The 16,824-nt window shown below is 31.9% G+C and overlaps 1 protein-coding gene across 1 annotated transcript in view; it reads left to right on the top strand.

Moving 5' to 3' along the window:
• The first annotated feature begins 5,947 nt into the window (after positions 1 to 5,947).
• The window catches only part of LOC139490888 (pyridine nucleotide-disulfide oxidoreductase domain-containing protein 1-like), a 44,703-nt gene continuing 33,826 nt past the window's right edge, over positions 5,948 to 16,824 (top strand). Inside the window, exons 1-4 of the mRNA XM_071278014.1 lie at positions 5,948 to 6,063; positions 10,978 to 11,058; positions 11,638 to 11,757; positions 12,390 to 12,461. Coding sequence (XP_071134115.1) covers positions 5,989 to 6,063; positions 10,978 to 11,058; positions 11,638 to 11,757; positions 12,390 to 12,461 — 348 coding nt within the window. The 5' untranslated portion in view covers positions 5,948 to 5,988. The remainder of the gene's footprint in view (positions 6,064 to 10,977; positions 11,059 to 11,637; positions 11,758 to 12,389; positions 12,462 to 16,824) is intronic.

Genomic DNA, 16,824 nt, shown 5'->3' with positions numbered 1-16,824 from the left:
ACCGTACGAAAACATCTGAAATCATGTAAACTGCTATATTCACAATGGAAAAATCAGGGACGGCCAAAAAACCATCCGTCACATACTAAATTAAAAACAGCTAAGAAACTTTTGAGAAACTCACAAAGAATAGAGCAAGCTGTTGCTAGAAAACAACTCTACCAACAAATCATGGAAAAACCAACAACAAAACTCTTTTATAGACTGATAAATAGAAATCGAAATTCCAGAACTAGTACTACAACTTGTATAGAAATAGATGGTGAAAAGGAATACTGTCATTCAAACCAAAGAAAAGTATTTGCTAATTATTATGAAGACTTAAGTATGCCAAAAAACTCGGAATATGACAACTCCTATCTAGATCTCTGTCAAACACGTCAAAACCTAATTGAAAAAATTTATAAAGAAAATCCAGTAACATCTGACCCAGTCACAGAAACAGAAATTCAAAAATCAATAGAAACTCTAAATGTAGGGAAACCACCATGAATATGGGCTCACTGCCGAGCATGTTAAGAATGCCAAATCAGTATTAACACCAGTATTTACAACTTTATTCAACAAAATAAAAGAGACCATCTCTATTCCAATAGCCTTTAAAACAGGAATCCTTACTCCTGTTATAAAGAGTGGCAAAAACCCTCTAGATGTCAAGAGTTACAGAGGAATTACTGTTACTCCCATCATTGGAAAAGTACATGAACTGTGTATTCTAAAGTAACTCCAATTGCATCCGGGTCCAGATTTACAATTTGGCTTCACAGAAGGATTATGTCCCCTTATGGCAAGCTTACTAATAACAGAAGCAAAATGTGAAAAACTTAAGAACAACATACCATTATTTATAACAACAGTTGATGTACAATCAGCGTTTGATGTAGTCAAACATATCATACTAATGGACAAACTACAAGACCAAAATATTCCTTCAGATCTATTACAACTTATTTAGGGACTATACACAGATTTAGAATCAAAATTAAAGTAGATGGGGGATACCAGTGATAGTTTTAATATAAAACAAGGAGTAAGACAAGGAGGCATTTTATCTACACACCTCTATAAATTGTATGTCCAAGATCTACTTGAAGAACTCAAAATTGTATGTCCAAGATCTACTTGAAGAACTCAAAAACAACTCTATTTGCTTCAATCTAGGAAATATTTATATTGGTGCACCTACTTGTGCAGATGACATTGCTTTATTGAGCTCGGAATCATCGGAAATGCAATTAATGCTTGACATTATAGGTAGATATGCGGATCAGTATCAATATAACATCCATCCAACCAAAAAATCGTACAGTGTAATACGAAAGAAAAAGACAACAGTTGGGTATTAAAAGGAAAAAACTATAGAACCAACAAATGCCACAACACATTTAGGTCTTCAAAGAACAAACAAAAGAGAAAATTAAATTAACTTTGATGACCGCATTAAACTGGCAAGAAGAACAAAATACTCCTTAATGAGCTCTGGTCTTCATGGAACAAATGGGGTTGACCCAATTACTGGATATATTCTATAAAACATCTATAAAACATACATTCTCCAAAGGCTTCTTTCTATATGGTTTAGAAATACTACCACTTACAACGTATATGGCCAAAACTTAAGTTTCATTGAGGCACTAGTATACTAGATGGTTATATTAACAAATACATATTTGTTCATAATTTTCTATAAATTTTGTAAAGTTTTGATGGTCGTTGTTCTTATTTATAACGTGAACTAAATTCATCGTTTTAAACTGAAAACTACCCCCCTTTTTGTAAAGTCGCATACGCGTACTCGAAAATCTCATTTAATGATAGGTTTCCATTTTTTCGATAAAAAATTGAATAAGAAAGAAAATGAATTCAAGTTTTTAATCATTATACTGTAAAAATGTGTATTTAAATTAGAATTGAATATTCAATTTTGTTTTTCCTAGAAAACGACATGTGACTTTTGATCTTGACCATATTTTTCTTTTGACGACCAAAATAATCTCAAAGTACACATATTTTCGAATCGAATTATATATGATACAGCCGTATACCATTTTTGACGATTAAAATTTCATAATACCGACTTCGGTCACCGGCCTAAAAAGAGCAATTTCACCGAAAATAGTCACAAAGCCTGGCTTATGATGTAAATATTCGTCTAGGTTAACAAACAAAACGATTATTAAAGCTTTAGTTACATAATTTGTTTTGCATCGTTCGGCATATGCACCAAAAAGTATTTAAACAACAAAAGGAATGATTAGTATATATATAAAAATCTATAAGAAGGATTTGTTACATCGAAACCGATATAATCCATTCCTAAACATGCAATGTCACATTAAGAGGCTGATCTGCAATAGTCGACGAGACTATCTGATCTGTCTTTCTAGTACTGAATTTAGTGCGAAAGGCGCACGTGTAACGTAATGTTCTATAAGCTCTTATTAGAACAGGTCAGCAGTATTTACTTTGATGTGTTTTATTATTTGATATTGCCATTTTGTTAGGAACTTTCCGTTTTGAATTTTCCTCGGAGTTCAATATTTTTGTGATTTCACTTTTTGATATCCAAATAGTTATAAAAATTGCCTTTCAATACCATCATTGTCATATTCCCGAATATGACTGTTATATAACTTAATGTGAATTTGCATTGCTGTGGGCCGTGTTTCGGTGTTTTTTGCATCCAACATTCATGGATTTATTTTTGATGTTTCTGCATGTTATGGTTTCGGTTGGATAATATGTTATATCTTATCGTTTGTAGTCGAAATAATTAGAATACTGTAAACCAACTTATTTTCAGGAGCGATTTATTTTCGCGACTTTCGCGAGGAGAAAACTAACGAGAATATAAATCGTCGCAAATAAGTAAATCTTTATTAATCTATATCAATTAAGTTAATAAGAAAATTGCGAATTTAAAAAGCCGCGAAATGGACTAGAATTGGTATAACGCGAAATAAAGTATCCGCGAAAATAAGTTGATTTACAGTATTGCCTTTCCATACCATCATTGTTATGAAAATGTTTGGACGAATATTGTAAAATAATTGTATTAAGCTCGAGAATCCATGTTACTTAATTACATAAGTGCGACACTGGTTTTGATATCCTGTGGTGTTTATCGTTGATGGAATATGTTCGTTGTTGTTCTGTGGTTTGAATGTTGTGTTGTGTCCACTTTTATATTATTTGTTTGTGCGTTTCTCTGTTTTAAATGTTCTTGCGTGTGTTTGTGCTACTATTTCTGTCGCGTAGTGTTTTAGCGATATGTTTAAAATTGTCATAAAGCGGGAGGTTTGGCGTGCCAGGTTCAATCAACCATTTTTTTTCTTAAAATGTCCTTTGACAATAGTTATCAATAAAATTAACGGTACCAATTTTTTTTGCACCAGATGCGCATTTCGACAAAACATGTCTCTTCAGTGATGCTCGTGGCCAAAATATTTAAAATCCAAAGCTTATATAAAGGATGAAGAGCTATAATCCAAAAGGTCCAAAAAGTATAGCCAAATCCGTGAAAGGAATCAGAGCTTTGCATGAGGGATATACATTCCTTAATTAATAATAATTTCTAATATTTTGTATCAGCAAATTTTAATAACACAAAAAATCCGTATGTTCATGCCAGTACCGAAGAACTGGCTACTGGAACCAGGATTATAATTTAATACGCCAGACGCGCATTTCTTCTACATAAGACTTATCAGTGACGCTCAGATCAAAATAGTTATAAAGCCAAACAAGTACAAAGTTCAAGAGCATTGAGGACCAAAATTTCAAGACCAAGTCAGGAATATGGCGTTTGGTTTTGTTGCACTTCGATGTTCCTCTTGTTCCTTTGTTCCTTTGTTATCCTCTTATAGTTGGTGTGTTCAAGTTCTCTCGGTTTTGGTTTGTAGCCCGGATTTGTTTTCTCTCAATCGATATATGACTTTAGAACACAGTACTACTGTTTTTATCTATGAGTTTGAATATTTCTTAAATGTATCTTCTGTCTTTAGTATAAGCTTCATTGAGGGGGAGGACAGGGGTAAGGGAGACAGGGAGAAAGGGGTTAGGAGAAAGGAGAAAGGGGTAGGAGAAAGGAGAAGAAGGCTGGGAGAAAGGAGAAAAAAGTTGGAGAAAGGAGAAAAAAATAAATATCTATCCTTTTAAATTTTTTTCTAATATTTCAAGAAAAAATATCTCAAAAGGAGATGTTTTATTCTAATGGGAGAAAGGAGAATGGGGGTAGGAGAAAGGAAAAGAGGGGTGGGAGAAGGGAGAAGGGTACCCCCTGTCCTCCCCCTCTTCATTGACGGCCGTATTTATCGGTTAATAGATTTTTTGTTTCCCCTGACGAGCAATATTTGATATAAATGTCAAGTTACTCAGTTTTTTCTCTTTTACTCGCATATCATTAACAAAATTAGACTTAGAAAACGCTATTCATATTGATTTCAAGAAAGGAATTGTCACTTCTTATTTTGTGAATCAATATAACAATAATTTAATTGTCTTGAGGTGGGCAATCTTGTTTTCTTTCAAATATACAATTCTTACGTAATCATTTATTCTCTGTGGGTGCAAACGGAGTTCTAAATGAAAGAATCAGATTTTGTATAGCCTATTATCAAATATGAAATATTTCGAAATGTCATAGTTTTGCATAAATCGTAGATTTCAGCCTTTTTTGCAAATTAAGAATAACAACAAAAAAAAAAAAACAATATTATAATTATTGGGTTCCTTCCAAAGACATTTTTCACAAACTTCTGGGATAGATCTTAATGCTGAAGATACCGTTGAAATGAGATAGGAATACAAAGAAGATATTAAAAACTCACACGTCGAAGTAAAACTGTATAAGAGCTGAGACTAAGAGTTATTTCCCCTTAAATGTCGAAGTTGAAAAATTCATTCTAAATATTTCATATTTTGTTTAAATATTTTGGATAATGCAATCAATTACGTACGTATGTTTCTTCATACAAATAAAAAGTCTTAAAATAAATTGTAAACGATCTGTCTCAAAATTTGTAGATTAAGACAAAGAACTAGACCGGTTGTGTACTGATATTGTACAACCTAAGATGGCGGTAAACGGTAAAAGCCTAAACATGGGGTGGTCAAATAAATTATATTTACGCTTTATTAAAGTATGTTCTTTTAACTGCCCGTTAGCATTTCGCTATCTTTATATTAGTGACTAACCGACTCCTTACATATGTACGGAAAAACATAAATTTGATGCATCCGTCTGAGAGCTTTTCTTAATTTTACACTTTACCTAACCCGAATAATTCAGTCGTTATATTCCGCTGATCTACGAAGGCTACATTAACTTTTACGATTTTTTCACTAAATCTTCAACATAATTGTTTGAACATTTTCTTTTGCATAACATGCTTATAGGTAACATTGCTAAGGGAGAAACGGTTGCGAATGCCCAAATCTTGCGAAAGATAACTCTAGTCTCTTATCCTACTAATTTGTCCTTTGGTAACACCATTGACTTAAAAATGTTACATTTCCTTTTGGTGAAAATTTTTATTATAAAACCAACATACACCTCCCAAAATCATTAAAAAAAGTGTGTATGTATCAAAATGAAATAAAAAGGGATAAATCATAATAACAAATGATATGAATAATAGTCCTATTTCAAGTCTAAACGGATTTATAGTAAAAAATAACAGTTAATTCTGCCGGGCTATCTTAAAGGGTATAAGAGATCATAAGAAAACATTAAGGATGTTTTTATAACATTTCATACTGTAAACAGTATATTGTGTATCACAAAACATTCATATCTAACATATGCAAGTGTTATTTTGAGATATTTTCATGTCTGTGACTTAAAAAGACACAATAACATAGTTTTGCATGTTTTTTTTTGATAATGACCCACTATATACCAATATTTATGTTTTTGATTGAACATTTCGATGAAATCTATCTTTTATTCTACATCCGGGAATGTGTAATGGCAGCGCCCATTGAGCGATGGATAGTAAAATTAAGTTTTACAAATTCATTGTTGTTGGAGGTGGAATAGCTGGTGTTTCATGTGCAGAGAAGGTTAAGATTAATTTAAACACTATAATGCATGACTTTTAACTGGGATGAGGCTGTCTAAAGATAAATATTGTAACCTGGGCCATAAATAAGAGTTTTTGAAGTAAGACAACTCGCCCCATTCCCAACTCGCCACAGACAACTCGACCCTTTCCCACTTCGCCATAGACAACTCGCGCAATTTCCAACTCGCCACAGACCTTCTTGACTAGTCCCAGATTTCTTGTCAACAGCTTTTTGTTCAACAAGCTAGGGGCAGGGCCGTGGGATGTCGGAGCTTGACCCATATAAAAAAATGGATATTTGCCCGTCCAAAATAGATGCGCTGCTTTGTTGCTTTTGGTGCCGACCAGGGTTTCCGCTGGCGGTCGCCATTTTCGCAGTTTGCGAAAAAATAATAATTGTGGCGATAAAAATTCGTCAAATGCGAAAGAATTTGGCGAAAGAAATATGTAAACTGATTTATTTTCTTTCTTCTTGTTTATTTAGTTTTTTTCGAGTTTCTCGGACTTTACCTGATCAGACAATACTCGGAATTCACCTTGACCTCATTAAGATTTAGACAGAAAATCAAAAATCAGCTGATTGCATTTTATAGCTATCGACAACAAAGGACTAATTAATAAAGGTGTTGATTGAATTGTTTCACAAAATCATATGGTCAAATGGCTTCCGCTATAAATGTCACATACCATGCATACAGAATTTATTTACATCTTTGCGATGCACTTGTTTGAAGCAAACTTTTGACATCTCTCCCTTTAAAGATAGTTTTGAAAAGAAAGCTGTTGTTGTGACGAAAATTGTTCAAAAGCAAGAATAATCTCCGATTTAAAACTTTAATTCTTTTATCCTTTGACTTTAATAAAGTCGTTTGAGTGACACATGCACGTGTTTCAAGCATAGTTGCACGTCTCAACTTTTTCATTTACGATGGTCAAGAAAAGCAAACTGTCGTTATGAAAAAATCTATCCAAAGGCTGGGAACAACCCCTTGAATGAGAGTAACTCTTCAATGTAATGACTACACATGAAATGAGGGATCAATTTCATGTGATAAAAGCGTTTGTTTTGTTGTAAAAATTACTTCTTAGTACAAAAGGGCACAACAGGAAAAATATATTTATGTTACTTGGCGACAAAAAATAATAAAGTGGCGAAAAATATATTGTTTTGGCGAAAGAGGTGGCGAAAAAAATAAATGACCCAGGGGAAACCCTGGTGCGACTAACAGCCTTGGAACTATATAAATCGGTTAATATGAGGCAGGCATAACCTGTGAATGGGGACGAAGTCTGTATGTATTATTTTTTTAATTCAATCACGTTGATAAAAGAAACCGAAATACCGTACGTAACGTTCCCGATTTTGATTCTGTTGTTAGGGAATTAGCTGTGACGTTCTTCAAGTTATGACGTCATATTCGATGTAAACAAAAGGAAACGCTTTCATCAGGTAACGTTTTTTTCACATCAAACAATTATTAAAATTGGATTGAATTTGTATTGAGATCCAATCTTATATTTTACTAGACTGATAAATATAAATTTTTTCAAAGTCTCATACACACAAGACAGATATCTGCGCAAAAGCGGAGAAAACCGGAACAGGAAGTAGGTCTGAAAAAAAAAGTTAACGATTTTGAGTTCATTAGTAGAATGAAAAATTTGGGAAATTTTCCCGATTTTTGTTTTTTTTGTTTTTTTTGTTATTGATTTTTCTACCGTAATTGGGGACTTCGTCCCCATATAAATTTGTTCATTTTTCAAATTATCTCTTCATTTATAAATGTAAATTTCATTTTACCTGCCACCCTTATTCCCTATAATGAACTTAAATTAAAAAACCTACAAAACTTAACAAAGTTCCAGAGGCTCCTGACTTGGGACATGCACAAAAATTTGTCTTGTTAAAAATATTTTGTGAGATTTCAACCCTCCCCCCTATACCTCTAGCCAATGTAGGATAAGTACACACATACAGTTTATTTGCTTAGATAAGTGTAAAGATTTTCAAAGTAACATTTTATTGTCAGTGATTTTTCTTTGAGAAAATGCTCAAGTTCTTTTTTTACTTATAAACTTCAGTCTTGTACTGTTTTTTAACAGACTAATGCCAAAAAGTACTTGTGGTCAAGTTGTGCAACGTGGGTAACCACCAAAGCCTTTGCTTGCATTTAAAATTTGTATTAATACTCAGTTAACAAATGGTTAATATGGTAGCCATGATATTGTTTGGTTTATTTACATTATAGATATAAAAAGATTTATAAAAGTAGACCATTATAGTTTAAAGTACAGTCTTCAGCCTTGGCTGAGAAGTTGGCTCACACCGAACAGCAAGCTATGAAGGGCTCCAAAAATTACTGTGTAAACCATTCAAATGGTGAAACTAACTGTCTAATCCATAAAATAAAAGAGAAATGAGAAAGACTTACAATGTATGAACCACATCAACAAATGACAACTACTGAACATCAGATTCCTGACATAGACAGGTGCAAGCAATTCCAGCTGGTTTAAACGTTTTAATGGTACCAATCCTTCACCCTTATCTGAAACAATAGTGTTACATCACAACATAGAAAAACACACGTTAAAATATCAATTGAAATGGCTTAACTCAAATCAAAAAGACATATTAACACAAGATTTAATAAGTTTTTACCTCTAGCCAATGTAAATTAAAGAAACATATAGCAATACAATGCAATACGTAACAGTAAAACAGTCTAAACTCAGATTAAAAGAAGTCTGAGTCCAGTGACCTCAATTAAACTGTTTGAAAGATTATGTCTTCATCATATGAAACCAATTAAAATCCCTCCGTTAGGGGTTTAGTATCATACCATCATAAAATATATGAGAAGAACATAACCAGTATCATGCCAACAACTGGTTTTAGAATAAATGTGTTTATTTCACAAAGACCCAACAAATTTATAGTATGAGTGAATTAATATTAATACCAAAATATGCAATCATTAATGACCTGACAACAGTATTGTAACTTTATCCTTTCTCTTATTTTTTTATTCAAACATATTTTAATTTTAACAAAAATGGAAATACCGTAACGTTTCCAATGCTGGTTCCGTTGTTCATGTTGTTAGGGATTTTATTTGTAACATCATTTTAGTTATTCAATATAAAAAAAAAAACACTTATCATTGGGTAACATGTATTTTTTTCATATCAACTAATAATTAAAATGAAATTGTTATTGTGCTCCCTCCTATATTTTACTAGACTAGTACTGGAAAATATATATTTTACACAAAGTCTTGTGATTTTGAGTTCATTATATTAGTCAGACACTTATCATTGGGTTACATGTTTTTTTTTTTTCCCATATCAATAATAATTAAAATGAAATTGTTATTGTGCTCCCTCCTATATTTTACTAGACCAGAAAATATATTACCCAAAGTCTTGTGATTTTGAGTTCATTATATTTTAGTAAATTGGATATTTATATTTTTTATATTGACTTTTCTACTGTAAATGGGGACAAGACCCCAAAATAAGGGTTTGAAATCCTGCCTAATTATTGTTAATCCAAATAATTATAATGTGACGTCTTGAGAGATTATTTTTATTTTTTTGCTTTGATGAAAGTGAATTCCATAGTACAACTGTAACAGGGAAAAGGGACCTCTTATAGTACTCTGTTCTCGTGCTGAATGTTTGGTATTGTAGTGAACATGGTAATTGGTGAATCTTGTGTTTCTACTGGCTGTGGTAAAAGGTAAAGGTTTTGATCTTCTTCTTTTCTTCTTTTTAGTTTTTGGCTATTCTAGTACATTGTGTAATCCTTCATTTATGGAAGATTATTGGCCCGATATACTGTAAACTTTAGAATTTGATTTATAAATTAATTCACAAGATAACCTGGAAAAAGGAACAAAATCAAAAATTGAATTGATATATATTTATGCCATAAATGAACATTTGAAAAATAAATTTCAGTAAAGTATATACATTTGATAACAATAAGACTTGAGGGTAGAAAAATTCTGAGATTATACGCTTGAATCCCTGTACTGCACTCCATGAAACTATTTGTTTTGGCAAATGATTCTAATCTTTATACATGTTATACATGTACAGTGAATATATAATTGTGCATCAACAACATGTATACTTTAAACAGAATAACAAAGTACATGTATAAGGGAAAGGAACTAAAAGTACACAGTAAATATAATTATGTTATAACATGTATAATCAGAAACTGTATCATTGTTAGGATAGATTTCCCTTGGAAGAAGAAGTCCTTATTTGCCCCTTGTTCACAGCTGCAGAATGATGTTTTTGGTTAAAATTATTAATCTGCTAGAACATGTACAATTTGTAGTGATTTGATTATTTCTGCATCATAATCTAGTTTAAAGACAAGTTTGCTAGGAGTAGAAAATGCCATTCATACAAACCCAAGTTATATGCAAATTAAGTTCTAGAGTAAGTAGAAAAAATAACTTGTAATTATTAGTGATTTTTCACTCCTTCAGCCTTGAATGGGAATACATGATTTTCAGTCGAAGATCTAGGAAATTAATTCATTTAAAGAGACATATTTGAATATTAGATTATCTGCATATTGATACTTTGAAATATGTAAAGAGAATCTGATTTATCAAATTAAGTCTTCTACAAATGTTCTAAGAACTGTAAACATGGTAAAATTTGTAAAACATGTATTAAAATCTGGTTAAGAACATCTATAATCATGTATGATGCCTTTCTTTAAATTTTAAGAACCAAGGAATTAGACAAATTTATCTACTTGCAACACCTTATTTATAGTTATGATATATAATAAGGTCATTTGAGAGCTGAAACTTATTAAACACGTCCATTTACATAACTTGTGCTATCACTGGCTGTTCTTATAACTCTGATTTCTATTTAATTTCAGTTATCATCATTGTGTCCTGATGATGAAATACTGCTTATATCAGCATCAACATTAGTCAAAACCATCACTAACTATAGAAAGGTACTACTAAAATATGTTCACCCAGTAATGTAAAATATTTACAAAAAATGTAAAAAAGAAGGTACATGTATGTGGAATCCAATTAGCTTTTTACCTCTTTAATTGGAAAATCAAGAAGCACCTACCTTCAAGTACCTTGTGATCTGAACTCCTACATTGTATGTGTTAATCTGGGTGTGATGCTCCAGTCCCTTGGATTTTCTTAGAGACATGTCTCTTGGATCCTAGAAAATTTTAGCCCCGTTCAGCACACATAACATGTCATCTTAGCTTCTACAGCTACATTTAGGTTTTTATGCTGGCGGTTCCCATTTTCGCAATTTGTGAAAAAATAAAATTTGTGGCGATTAAAATTCATCATTTGCATGATTTGCGAAAGAATTTGGAGACAGAAATATATATAACTATTTAATTTCATCCATCTTGTTTATATATTTTGTTTTGGGTTTCTCAGACTTTACCTGACTTTTCCTGACTATACTAGGCTAAAGCTTTTATCTATCTCCGCAAAATCTTGTATACATGTATTGTTAGAAGAAAAGTTTAACTCAATATTTTATTGGTAATTGTAAATTTCAGATCACAAAGACTTTGGAAAGTTTTGATGTAGAAGAACGTCCAATGCTATCTGTTGAGACAGGATGTCCAAATGTTAAAGTTGTTCACAAATATGTGTCTTTATTAGAAGCTGATAAACATGTAAGGTTTTAAAATTTAATATCCTTTGAAAGGTCTGAAATTGCAGAAAGCTTGACATAGGGATAGTGATGAGGAGGTTGCGGCTGCATTAACTAAATACTGTAAAGCTTTACATTTAGGAAGCTGGAAGACCTGGATGCTTCAAACTTTGTATACAGATGTCTTATGTTATGAAGATTTGTCTGTCATATGTCCATTAACCTAGACCTCATTTTCATGGTTCAGTGCACGTGACTACTTAAGATTTTTTTTTTTTAGTCTCACTCCTAATATGAGTAATAAGATAACTTACTGTAAACCAACTTATTTTCCTGATTACTATATTCATGATATTTCGCATCAAGTCCTTTCATGCCAATTTTGCAGTGATTTAGTTTCACGATTTTCAAATTTACTTGTAATTCAATAAGGACAGATCCAAGTTTTACAAGTTTAGGACGATTTACATTCGCAAAAAAAATTAGTTGGTTTACAGTAATTTGATATGACCTCATTTTTTATGATTTACTAGTCAATTAAATGTTTTCCTGGTTAAGTTAATTTCTTAGAAACTTTGACCAAATTATCTTGTATCATGTGTGTGTTAAGTTTTTGTGACACTTGCAGTACAGTTTTATATTACTTTTTTCCAGATATTACACACAGTAGATGGAACAGAGTACCAATATGGAAAGTTGTGTATATGTTCTGGTGGAAAACCTAAGGTAATGCATACATTAAAATGCTTATATGAATCTAATTTATTAAACAAATGACTAAAAATGTTAACACATACACTGCAGTATCATGCGATATAAAGATTTGTTTGATCTTTGAAGGTGGTTGATTAATGTCCAGTAGCAAATGTTTCATGCATGTTCAGGATGATTATTGATTTGAGAATGGTTTGCTGTTCAGTTGAAGTTTTTATCAACATAACTTATAATATGTATTCTTAACATGCTTAATGACATAATACTTATTCTTAATATACATGATATACATGTCATACTCTTAAATCTTACTTTCTTGTTAATTTGACTAGTTGATTCTATTTGTAATGCTTTTTTTGTTATTTAATGTTTACTTATTCAGGGTTATATCTGGTCTTTATACCAGCTTTCATAAGTGTTTGGTATTACTATAAATTTTCACTACTTTGTACTACAAACATCAAAATTATTTATTTGGTAAAAATATTTCCTTTCTCCATTTGACTGTTTACTTATAACATTATTGTAAATGGCGGATTTTTGTTCAAATTTTGTTGTTTTTCTAAATTGTTTAACATTTCACAGCGGTATAATACTGTTGCTTTAATCATTCATTCCTTATTTTATTGATTTTGTATTAACATTGTATCATAGATCCAATTTATTCGTTCATTGTATGTTCACTTGTGTCTTAAGATATGTCTTTTGGATGAGTTAAGCCATTTCAATTGATATTTTAGAGTGTGTCTTTATATGTTGTGATGTTACACTATTGTTTCAGATAAGTGTGAAGGTTTGGTACCATTAAAATGTTGAAAATTATTTGCACCTGTCCTAAGTGAAGAATCTGATGTTCAGTAGTTAGTGAAGAATCTGATGTTCAGTAGTTATTGTTTGTTGATGTGGTTCATAGGTGTTTCCTGTTTCTCGTTTTTGTCAAGCCTGCAACTTTGTCACAGAAATCTCCTTTACCTCATTTTCATGGTTCAGTGACTACTTGAAAAAAAAAGTCAAGATTTTTTTGTAATGTTAATTTCTCTCTTATGAGTAATAGGATAACTATATTTGATATGTGCATACCTTGCAAGGTCCTCATGCCCATCAAATAGATTTAACTTGACCTCAACCTCATTTCATGGATCAGTGAACAAGGTTAAGTTTTGGTGGTCAAGTCCATATCTCAGATACTATAAGTAATATGTCTAGTATATAGTGTATGGAAGAACGGTAATGTGTACATGTCCAACCGGCAGGTGTCATCTGACCTTGACTTCATTTTCATGGTTCAGTGGTTAGTTTTGACTTTGTGTTTTGGTCTGTTTCTCTTATACTGTATGCAATAGGTCTACTATATTTGGTGTATGGAATGATTGTAATTTGTAAGGTGTCATCTAACCTTGACCTCATTTTCATGGTTCAGTGGTCTAAATTGAGTATTTAGTTTGGTCTTTTTTTCTGTTACTATATGGCATATAGTATATGCAATAGGTCAGCTATATTTGGTGTATTGAAATATTTTATGATGTACATGTCAGTCTCCCAGGTTTTATTCGACCTTGACCTCATTTTCACGGTTCATTGTGCATGCTCAGTGTTAAGTTTTTGTGTTTTGGTCTGATATTCTTAAACTATAAGCAATAGGTCAACTGTACTTATTTTAGGGAAGAACTGTAAGCTGTATTTGTCTGCCTGGAATGGTTCATCTATCCTTGACCTCATTTTATGGTTAATTGGTCAATGTTTAGACTTCTTGGTTAAGTTTGTTTCTTAGAAATTATATAAGCAATAGGTCAACTATATTCAGTGTATTAAATGATAGTAAGATGTACATGTATTTCTTGTTTGGTTTATATGACCTTGACCTCATTTTCTTGGATCATGTTAAGTTTATGGGATAGTTGAAGTAAAGCTTTATATTAAGGACTTTCAACAAAATATCAATGATTAGTAAGGAAGGCAAAACATTTCAGCGTATGCACTCTTGTTTTATATAGATTAGACCTTGGGTTTTCCGTTTGAATAGTTTTACACTAGTTATTTTTGGGGCTCTTTATAGCTTGCTGTTGGGTGTGAACCAAGGCTCCGTGTTGAAGACCGCACTTTGACCTAAAATGGTTTACTTTTATAAATTGTGACTTGGATGGAGAGTTGTCTCATTGGCACTCATACCAAATCTTCTTATATCAATGTATTACAAGTAATCAATAAACATGATAAAGAGAAAATGTAAAATTCTCTTGGGGCATGTTTTTCAAAAGTTTTTTTATGAAGGGGAGAAGCTGATATTTTTAATATGATGATAATGAGTTAAAAAAGCTTAAGACAATTACCAGTGTGCATCTGTAAAAATAAGTCAATCATTTAATACACAAAAATTTATTGAAACAATTGTTGTCAGTATGACCTGCTAAAATTGGGTCACTTGACAATTTGCCTAACAATTGTTCCGTCTATTATAATAGCTTATAGGGTCTGTTTGTCTTTCTAGCTTACAAAACCTGTTTGTCTGATATAGCTATAAAAATGTCTTTAATAAAATTTGGCCTTGGATTATATAATGAAAATATTTTGTACCTTGTTGTATGTGGGCTTTCCACAAAATCTGCTATTTAAGTAGATAACTTTTTTTTTAAATTGCTCCATTTACAAGTATATCTTGAACATAACATCCTGTAAGGAGTTTTATTGCTGGATTCGTAATAATTCCTTAATATAGGAGATATGAAAAAGAATTAAAATTTTAACAATGTTAATCCATGGATTAAACACAGTTATTAAAATAAGTTGCTATGAATTTACATACGGGAGATACTGAAATAACTGCTATTTACTAGGGATGGCAACGAGTACTCGAGTACTCGGGTACTCGCTCGGAAGACCGAGTACTCGAGTACAGTTTAAGTACTCGGATACTCATTTGCTTTTTATACATCTTGAGATAGTTCTCTTCACATTTCCACTCAATTTTAGTTCTGTTGAAATTTCTCCTTCTTAATACTCAATAAAATAAATTAATAACATAACTATGTTTATCCTGAGGATACTATCTGTTATAGTAGTACCAGCAACGTCCTTTCCTTTCGAGGGAATATTTTCATGTGCACTCCTTGTAACAAAAAATAGAGAGTAACAGTCTTTTGTCTGAAATTGTTGACCAGATCATATTTTTAAACGAACACAAAATCAAAGTAACCTGCGGGGAACCCTACACAACTGATTGAGACATTTTTAACGGTGTTTGTACACGGATCAACACTTTCATGGATTAATAATTAACTCATCACAAGCCGTAAAAACTTACCTTTGTTTGTTAATCAAGACTTCTGATTGGTATGAGATGTATATTTAGATTAATTTAATTACTCTTTTTTAAAGCTTAACTATAATTGCTATTATGATAGGTTATTTGTAAAAACGGCAGTCGTTTATTTATTGTTTCATTGACACAAAAAACAGGAGCAAGCTATGTTTGTAGTACGTTTGTATTTCGTCAATGTGTTTATGAAAGGTAATAACAAAAGCACTGCATCCCACCTAAAATCTAACTTAAACTTTTCAATAGACGTTTAAGATTCATCCGAGTACTTGCGAGTAATCAAGTATTATGACCGAGTATCCGAGTATTAAATTTCAGATCTTTTGACATCCCTACTATTTACGCATAAAAATTGTGTTTTTCTTATAAATCGCCTCATTTAAAAGTATATCATGAACATAACATTATCATTATATCATATGCAACTTGTGAATCAATTATATATCATATATAATAATTACAGAAATGATGAATCAAAAATGTTGATATTTATAATTTTGTGTTTTGTTTTACATATTTGGTTACCTCGGTAGTTTTTCCGTATGTGAAATTCTCACTTATTGTTAGTAATAAGCATAACTAAATTTTGTATATGGGATCCATGCAAGGTGAGACAGGGTTCATCTGACCTTGACCTCATTTCATGAATTAGTGATTAAGGTCAAGAATACTTTGAATTCAGAAATTAATGCATGCATTTATTGTTGCGATTTTGTCATTTTAGGCTAAAATGCGATTTTATTTGTATGCTCCACCTACGATAGTAGAGGGGCATTATGTTTTCTGGTCTGTGCGTCCGTTTGTCCGTCCGTCAGTCCGTTCGTTCGTCCGTCTGTCCCGCTTCAGGTTAAAGTTTTTGGTCAAGGTAGTTTTTGATGAAGTTGAAGTCCAATCAACTTGAAACTTAGTATACATGTGCCCTATGATATGATCTTTATAATTTAAATGCCAAATTAGAGTTTTGACCCCAATTTTACGGTTCACTGAACATAGAAAATGATAGTGCAAATTTCAGGTTGAAGTTTTTGGTCAAGGTAGTTTTTGATAAAGTAGAAGTCC

This window comes from Mytilus edulis, chromosome 10 (assembly GCF_963676685.1).
Source record: "Mytilus edulis chromosome 10, xbMytEdul2.2, whole genome shotgun sequence".
Lineage (NCBI taxonomy): Eukaryota > Metazoa > Mollusca > Bivalvia > Mytilida > Mytilidae > Mytilus > Mytilus edulis.
This window is presented reverse-complemented; position numbering and strand designations above follow the sequence as displayed.